At 51.4% G+C, this 9586-nt stretch overlaps 1 protein-coding gene across 1 annotated transcript; it reads left to right on the top strand.

The window, feature by feature from the left end:
* Positions 1-9082: 9082 nt before the first annotated feature.
* LOC100905675 (keratin-associated protein 19-2) lies at positions 9083-9586 on the top strand. Its single transcript, XM_018639335.1, has 2 exons — positions 9083-9120; positions 9278-9586. The coding sequence occupies exons 1-2, from the start codon at positions 9115-9117 to the stop codon at positions 9545-9547; spliced, it is 276 nt and encodes a 91-aa protein (XP_018494851.1). The 5' UTR covers positions 9083-9114; the 3' UTR covers positions 9548-9586.

Here is a 9586-nt window from a genome sequence, read left to right as displayed (position 1 = left end):
CGCCCAAGTTCCCGTCGTGGACGATATAAATCTGTTGAAAGGCTCGAAGGTACAAGCTCAACAAAGTGCAATAGCCGTCCATATCCCGGATTCTGTGCAGTCGAGCGCCTTCGTCAGTCTGGACAGAAGTGCTCGCTCCCCCTTGGAGAAGCTTTCGAGTGAGACTGCTTTTAAGAATGCGCCTTATAGCGTGCATTCAATTTGCGTATGCCTACGCGCGAAAAAAAAACGAGAAACATTCATTGAAAGTCTTGTAGGTTTGTTTGCTCGATGATCAAATTCAAAAACGTGGGACGCTCGAATCGATTCATAAACCTCGGGAGCTTAGTGAAGGACGATTTTACGGCACGAGTGAATCGTTTTTCGAAAGTCAACAGTGCAATTTGCAACACAATAGCTATTCTCTGGCCTTGCGAAAATCAATCGGACGCTGTTGCTGGCTGTGGAGCTCTCATTGGAGAGCTGACTCGGAATCATAGAGTAGCTACTTTATCTAAAGCGGCTGAAAGAGCTAAAGTCTCGCGGACGAACAGCGCCGGACGTCATTCCTGTCGCGGCTCATACGTGTAGTCCAGCCGAGTGGTTCTGCCCCAACGTGTCGCGAGGCTCATGCGGGTATCGCGAGACTTCAAGATCTCTCGAAAAGTGAAATCGAAGGCGATCGTGCATGAGCTTTAATCGACCGGACTCCATCGTGTCTCCGGGCGGGGCGTACAGATGTAGAACAGATATGATTTCGCTTCTCCTGACGCCGCGCTGTGACCGTGGAATGGGACGAGCACTCCAGGTCGGTAGCACTCGATTGAGGTTCTCGTGCAGTGCAGACCTCCACGATTTGGCTCTCGATCCCACATCTCGACCTTTCCAAGGAGGACACTAAAACGATTGCGTGAGGATCATTCGACGTTTAGACTCGACACGCGCTCGATGAGGTTGGACAGCAGGAATCGTCGGAAGGGAGCCTCGCCGCTCGAACTTTTTTCGTCGGTTTCCGACGCTTCAGCTGGAGAATGAAACGGAACATGCCCGGCATACACGGACGTCATCAAGAAGTATCGGGAGCCGAATATCTCCCATGAAATATGGAGCATCCTGAAATACGAACGACGTTCTTGCAAATTAGAGACACCTGACAACATTTCTTCAACGAGCTCAATCTGGGCTCTCCTCTACCGACAGCATTCTGAGCCCCATCAACGCACAGGAGCGACGTTCGCTCCGTAGGCTCCAGGGCCCTCTGAGCGGCTTATTTAGATTCGTGGAAGCGTTCCCTGGGGATTTCTGTTATTTTCGCTGAGCGCATTTCCGGACACATCTTTTTCCTCGTCGGAATCATCAGTGAGCTGCTCACTTGCTTTCGATGTCTAATCGCAAGCCTGCCCGGAACATGACCGCTTGATCATCGAGCGAAACACTCCTACGGATTATTCTCGGCCGAACATTTCGTACGCAGCGAATAATCAGAGCGGGACATTTTGAGCCTGGCGGATGAGAGCTCCGCACGACCTTCGAAATTCAGAGTCCAGAGCCCGCAAAGTTTTGTGAAAAGGGAAGGCGTAGGATTCTCGCTCGGTACAGAACGTTCTCGATGATCAAGTCCGCGGATGCTATCAACCAAGCGTAGAAGTAGAGAGATGTGAGGCTTCGGAAGGTACTCAAAGACACTTTTTTGAATGCCGTAGTGACCTTCTTCGAGTGTCGGAGCTTCACTAAGCCCGCATTGCTCCGGAAACGGGAAATCAAGCCCTGCTCCACGGCCCTGCTGATCTCATGGGACATTATCGGGTTGAGGAAGCATCCCTTGTTGAACAGGAACCCCCCGAAGATATTGTATACCAGCGTAGGACATATATGGATCCCAGGTCGGGAATCCCGTTTGAACAAGGCTTCCGTCATAGACACAGCTTCTCCGAAACTGATGCAGCTCGAAGCAGTGGAAGCGATGCATGCGTCCAGACAGTCCAGAGAGGATTCCCTACAGGGTATGTGCTTGTCCATGATTCGTTGCATGAAGCTGTCGGTGCTATTCCCGAATAAACTCCTCATGCTGTTGCTGAGATAAGCTTCGGCATCCGACGATGACAGCGCCTTCAAAACCTCGGACTCGGAGGCGAATAAGCCGGACAAGGTTTTTCTCGACAGGATCGCTATCGTAGCTGCGGACAGCAAGACGGCTATGACGAGCGCGCAGAGAGAGTGGAGGGTTGAAATGAATCCCGCGGTAACGCTGCGGGACTCCAAACCTTTTACGATGCCATGTGGATGGATCGGTCGGAACAGCACGCTCACAAAATTATTGCTTATCACCCGGATCGGGTCACGCACGTTCACCTGGGAGAAGCACACGGCCAGGATCAGAGAAAAGCATACGTGCCACATTAGACAAGCGCTATCGACCGTCAGGGAGAAATTACGTCTTTCAACGGCGACTCTCGACGCTGCCGTCACGCAGTCGAACGTTGTGGGGAAGCTGAAGTCTCCGTATTGGAGCCTCGCGGCTCTGATCGAGATGTCTCCGTAGATCATGTGGAACTTCCTGGTGAGTAGCTCGCTGATGATCGACTTCTCGAGCACATTTGGATCGTAGTCCGGATGGTCACCGAGTACAATCCCCTGGGGAAAAAATTGTTCGACGAGCGTAAAGTTGAACTTTCTAGCCACGTGCCTCACCACGGCTCTCTCGTATCCTTCCCGATCACCGAAATCATTTGAGAACGGCGAAAGTCTGCGCTTGATGCCCTTCGGTGCATCCGTGTAGGCCGGATACGAATGAATGAGGACGTGCAATTCGGCCTCCTTGACATCGGTTGTGAGCTGACGCGCCGCCGAACCTTTGGTCCAACCACATCGGGAACACACGGTGTTTGCTTTCACTGCGTACCAGGCGAGGAGACCGCGAGTCTGTTGGATCCTCTCGAACTCCATTAGAAACTCCGGAGGATGGAGAGCGTCCTCGAGCTGGTCGACTAGATCGAGATGAAAGGAATCGCAACAATCAAGATCGGCGCTCGACAACGGAGCGGAAATAGTCCGCCGAGGATCCATGGCCGGGATACGACACATTATTCCGATCCACGGGAAACAGTACAACAAGAGCTTTCGGAATCGCCGGCGTCCGAACTCCGTGGCATCCGACAGAAAGAGGACCGGGGCTCGTGACGTTTTCGGAGCTCGATCGGGGCATTCCGTTGAGAAGGTGAACGTTATGTTGAAATTGCACCGGTGATTCATTTGAGTGAACATGCCGATTCTCTCCAGATTCCCGTTGTGAACTACATGAAGTTGCTGGAACGTGCGGAAATACGAGCTCATCAGAATGCAGAAGCCGGTCATCTTTTTGACCGAACGGACTGGGGCTCGTTCCTTCGGCCCGACTGGGATGTAAAAGTCCCTGCGCAGGAATACATCTCAATGGCACGACACGAAACAATGAGCTCTGTAGACTGTATTCAACTTCCGTGTGTTTACGCGGACTACGACCAACATTCAGCGAGAGAGTAGCAGAACTTATCAACAGTGAAAACACAGGAATACCCCTACTATGAATGATCATCATCGAGCATTGATTTCACGCTACGCATGAATGGGAGCGGATCGCTCACAATCGATCCAGCAGAATCGACAGCACCATCTGAGAGTAGAATTGCTACCTGGCGACGCCGACCTCGCCAGAGTCCGTACTTCGTCCCCTCGGAGGGGTAAAATCATAACTCAGCCGTCGTATTCGGGACGGCTGAAATTATTGCCCTATCTGGAACACTGTGGCAGATTCTCGACGCTCGATCCTGATCCAGCTCACTCTCAAGATTGTGAACGGAGCGCGCACGACCCCTTTCACGGAATTCCTTTCAGCAAAGTCGTTCAAGCCAGATTCAGAGACTCCATGCTTGTATCCAGATTTCAGACTGACGAGTCAGGTCAATCCCGGCCTGTGAATCGGTCGCCGCGCTGATCCTTCCCGTGAGAAACTCGGGAAAATATCCTCCCTGACGCGGAGCTCTCAGAGGGTGTCGGAAGTTCCTGTGATGATTTCCGAGCTCTCCGTCTAGGAGTTAATTCGCTTCCTCGACTCCGCAACCCGATCTGTCCACAGGGGACGATGAAGGACTCTCCCCAAGCCATTGGGTAAAGGAGGACGGACTCGGTCCGAGATTACTACAATTATTGTTATTATCGTTCATTATCGTTTCTCACTCACTCAGTGGTATTATTGCCGTCTCTGACGAAGAGTTCATCGTACAGGGATCTTGTGGCCCCGATATCATCACCGACGGCCCCCTGGCCGAAATTCTCGATGGAAGAAGTCCTCACACTGGAGTGCTCATGCATGGTTCTATCAGTGAGTGCCAGACGAATGTTATACGAAACCGGTTCTCTAAATTAATTCCTTTGGATAGGAGAAGACGCGACCCACTCGCAAATGGCTCGGCGGTGAGATTCGTGCGAATAAAAAGTACGTCTCACAGTTACCTAATTGCAAAGAAATGGAAGCTCTATGCCAAACGTTCGCTTTTTCGAGCACTCCGAACGGAAGCGGAAGAGAGGACATCGCCCGCGGCGAGTCCCATATATAGGTCCCGTGTTTTTTTTGAGAAAAAGGCGGGATCTCCCTCGATGCCTCTTCCCTGATCAGGGCGGGGAGTTCTATTGTACAGACAATGAGTCTCCCCAATGATTCTCGACTTCAATAAATCTAATACCCAAGTCTGTCTTTCGAGTTCCATAATAATTCAATAGATTAGTCCGATGCTCCTTCTGTCTACAATCCGTTTCGGACCTCATGTTTCGCCCTGAACATCTCGGAGAGGAGAAGGAGACGTAAAAGCGGAATATCCGAGCTTTCCCTCCTGTGGGCAGTCTAAACAGATTCGGCTGGAGCCTCCGTCTGGGCGAGGGATTGTCTTACGAGCCGATTGGGAATTCTACGCTTCGCATGTGATCGGGAATACAATAAATTAGGGTTTGAGCGTCGAAAACAATGTTTCAGGTTGAGAACAGTTTCGGACTCTGGTCTCTTCCGCCTTGACGAGGAGCTCTTGGTCCTTATCACCCGCCGCGAAGTTGTCCGATTAGTGCTCGGACTCATGGAGCATGACCAGAAAGACCGACACTCCGAATGTTCGTACCCCGAACGGGGCCTTGGTGAAAATTCCCTGAGTACTCGAGAAGTTTCGAGTAGTCGAATTCGGTTCTCCAGACTGGGTGAGAGATTCGTTCCCCTAGCGTAATCTTTGGTGGATGAAGTTCAGTCAGCGACGGCGCGCAACGCCATACGTGATCATTCGAGCAAGCCTGAGACATTGAATAAGCCTTCTCGAGGCTGCGCTCCTGAATGAAACTCTCGACAATATTCTGGTATGACGGTCGCGAAGCAAAACTCTTTGTTCATTTCGCGATGTCTCCTTCTGACTGTTCGAAGACTATCGAGGTTCTCAATCAGTACTGGGCAAAGAAAGGCTCCGAGTTCTCTGGAAGAACGAGCTGGAAGCGAATCTCGTGCACGAAAAAAACAACCAGTTCCTATTCTCTACCAGAGTCGCCCACGGAAAGGGGAGATCCCATGAGATGGGATCGGAAAAATGTATTTCTCTCCGGGTTCTCGAAATATGAGACGGTATCAGCACAACACGCTGTCGTCGTGAGCTGGGACTTATAGGGCATACGGAGAGCAAAGCATGAGAGAGCCATCGCGGGCTCCTAGCGACGCGACTTAATCCTTGCTAAGGGAATCCGGGATTCCATGTGGCCGAGTTTGAGGAAGATATTAAGCTTGCGCCCGGGCGAAAACTTTTCTTCCATCTTCGTCGGCGTTTTCTTCGACATTGAGCCTGGCCGCCTCTCCGGATCGATGCAACACGCTGAAGCGACCTCGCACTCCGCAAAATTCCAAAAAGTTGAGAAATGGCCGTCTGATTGGTCTATCCCACTAGATATTACCTCCCTGCCTCGACGAGACGAAAGCGAGCCGGGGAAATGCCGTGCGGTCCCGGCAGGTATACCGGCCAGTTGGAGCATTTGTGTTTCTCCCCCTGAGCTTCAGCCAGAGCTCGGATGTACGTATACTGCGCGGAATACAATCATTATTCGGCCATATAAATCTTCTCTGCGGCCGTCCTGTTGCGCGGGAAAGACGGCTCTCTCATCGAAATCGCTAGATCAGGAATGAGTACTCTTCTGGACCCATTGTGGATATCCCGGTTCGCTGGCTGAGGAACTCCATACACGATGATCTCAATGCTCAAGGTAATTCGACGAGCGTACGTAGACTGCTACTCGATCATTCCATTAGGATAGAGTCAGATATTCCCACAACACACATAACCGGTGTCGAAATCGATTCTTTTGTGTTGCACTCCATCGGGGAACAATCATGGCTAGAGCTGCGATATGGGCAGACTTTTTCCTGTGGGAAGCAAACAAGAACCGAACAGCGCATCGAGCCGAGAGCGGGCATCGAAAGCAGACCTCTGAACAGCTGTTCATTGCATTGGTTCATACTACATTATTGCTTATTATTGAGTTTCGTCATCAACTGATATCAGATATCAGGATCGGGCATCAGATATCAGAGCTGTGTCAAAGTCAGGGAACATCGAGAATCAAGCATGCAGCAGCAACCTGCAGCCGATACTCGACGATTTCTCCGGGACTTCGCTCGACCTCCACTATTCAACAGTCGAGGAGCGAGCTTTCGGAGTTCTCGAGAACGATCGGGAATGTGTCGCATTTAATCTATCGAGACGAGCGCCTTGTAGCAACCGGGAGGGGACCAAAACACTCGGGAAGTGTGGACTAACGAAGCGAGGGATCGCTTGTCCCCTAAGAGCTCTGACACAGCCGTCAGCCAGTCAATATCGGGAGAAGCATTCCTGTATTACAGGCTGGCGACCTTGATGTCTTCGACAGCCATGTACAAGTTCCGTCCCATACAATCTGATGGTCACGGATAATTTATCGCATCCAGGCCGCGATCTAATAGGGGAGTCTTGCTCGCTGAGTATTTGATCCGGCTAGTCCGAGAGCAATCGCTCTTCGATTGTCTTGCCGGAAAAAAATTCTCGTCACCTCTGACGTCGAAAACCGACTCCATGTAGTCTCGATCTGATGGAGAAGGCCACTCTAACGAGCTAACCTTTCATCTGAGTCGGAACGCCTCCGTGTTTTCCGTTTTTGTGCCTCGAATAAGATAAGAGAATCGGATGATGTTTTTAAGTGCCGGGACAAGTCCCCAAGGGCTCCCAGCAACCACCAGATCGCTACTATTCGTGGGTATCCAACGTTCCTCCCTCCTCGAGTGAGCTGCAGAATTTCCGCACACATGGGAACATTCTCGTCGAGTTGCCGCAGTCAATGCTCTATTGGTTATGGGGGTCCGAACAGGAGTTTGTTGCTGCAGTTATAAGGTAAGGGGAGGAGACGGCCCCCAGATCATCTTCGACGGGCGGAAAGGGAACCGGTGAATGAACGACGTTGAGCATCCGCAATGATCTTCCTGACTCACAGCCGTAGGCGGGGGCGCTTCCAGCCTAATCGGGGTCAGGCGTCTGCAGCCGAGACAATAGTCGCTACGGGCGCATAGTGAATACGTTAAATGACGCAGCGATTACGCGCCGAGCTCGCTTGAAACTTGACCGCTGAGCGGGACAATAAACGGAGTTGCTCTCCGGGCGAAGAGTGAATCCCCGGCTAACGGAACTCGCAAAAGTGTCATTAGCGGAACCTATCGCGGGGAGAGTGTTGACATTTTGAGCATCCGAAGTGCTGTGATTTTCGGAAGCGAGAGGGGTCGTTTGCAGCAGCTGGATTTTGGGCAAAATAGAGCGCCGTTTCGCGCTTGGACATGTCCGCTCGGACACTCCCGGATTAGGCCATGAAACTCTTTGGAGATGCACGGGGCGAGGTTGACGTGTCCAAGAAAATCCCGTAGCATAGATCGACGTGCGTCAGTCGAAACGAGACCGTTCGCTTCACTCGGGCCCAGAGACGATGAGCTCAAACCATTTTTCGAGAAAGCGTCTTCTTCATATGACTGGGAAATTCGAGACGGGAACGTCACCCGGAGACAGACATCGAATGATACAGGAATAGTATAATGATCATCCAGAGAAACGATATTTCTGCGGAGGGCGATGGTCGCACGCCCGCGATCTTCTGCTAGGCGTAGGCGGAATTTCAAGGATGAGCTTTCACTCTCTAGTCTGACATGTGCTCCTGAAATCTATTTCATGGCGGTAATCTCACCGAAAATATCAAGAATTTCGCCTGGAAACGGGGTGGAAGTTGAACGATTTCCTCAAACTATATTCAGAGAGACTCGACGGCGAGACGGACCGACGACTAGGGCGGCGAGCTACTTTTTTTGCCAAGCTCTACGCGGCGCGGAATTCATTCGGATTTACGGCCGGGCGGCAGCTTAGTACAAGAAATACATATTCTAAACACGGGATCCGGTGGGTTTCATCCCGGAGTGGCCCACCGCCGATCTCCTCATAGTTCCCGGCTTGCTCGAGAAAGTAGGTATGTATTTCAGACTGTTCGGACCGGAAACTCTCTGAAGGCGAATGAGATGGCCGTGCGTACAATTAGTGGTCCGCGGAGAGTGTGCTGCCGTTGTAATCTCGCCAGAGAACAAGAAGCCCGAGACCGGTGGCTTCGGGAAATCTCGGGACCAAAGCGTGAATCATTGGTTCTAACGAAGATAACGATACAGATCCACTTCCGCCACAACCAGCTCGAGGCCAGAATATCGCGGGACAACTTTCTCACAGCTCCGACTAGCTCGACGGGAAGTTTGATTCGGCCGCGTGACGACAGATACAGAAGTTTCGGCTCAAAAACTCGCGTTCGGAAACTGAGAACCCTTAGCTGACGTATCGTTAGATTTTTTGAGCGTGAGTGAAGTCCCCAGAAATGAGTTTCCGCACGGCAATAGAATTTCGGTTTTCGCCTCTATAAGAAAAAAAAACAGAGCCGAAGTTTCTGCGAAAACTCAATAATTGTTTCACGTTAGAACCGCTGCCGGAGAAAGTGAGGGTAACCGGTTTAGATATAAGCGGGAAACTGTTCTGGATATGCAGATCGTTTCCGTGTCTCGAAATCGTTCAACTCGGCACAATGCAGGTGAGTTTTTCTTTGTCAGTTTTGGGCAATGAAGCACCTTTGGGAGGTGGGAGGTCCGTCACACCGCGCGTCATGTGTGATCATTCGGAGAAAACACTGGAGTGAGGTGATCTACTCATTTGCTCGAACTCATTTGGACTCCTCGTTTCTCCCTCAGTTCGTTCCTCTGCTCTTCGTCGTCGTCGCCGCTGGTGTCTGCTGCGTGTCCGCTGGGTACCTCGGTCACGGCTATTCTTCCGGCATCTCCTACTCATTCGATAATCAGAAGGCTCCCCTATACTACGGCAAAATCGGATACGGAGGGTACGGCAAGCTCGGCTACGGGGGTCTCGGCTATGCGGGTCTCGGTTACGGTGGATACGGAAAACTCGGCTACGGAGGTTACGGCGGAGTCGGCTACGGAGGATACTACGGCGGACTCTACTAGATAGGCGAGTGAGGAAAGTGAAGCCAATAAAATGTCGAA

This window comes from Galendromus occidentalis, unplaced genomic scaffold (assembly GCF_000255335.2).
Source record: "Galendromus occidentalis unplaced genomic scaffold, Mocc_1.1 scf7180000077431, whole genome shotgun sequence".
NCBI classification, from domain to species: Eukaryota; Metazoa; Arthropoda; class Arachnida; order Mesostigmata; family Phytoseiidae; genus Galendromus; species Galendromus occidentalis.
Note: the sequence above shows the minus strand (reverse complement) of the source record. Positions and strands in the feature narration are given on the sequence as shown.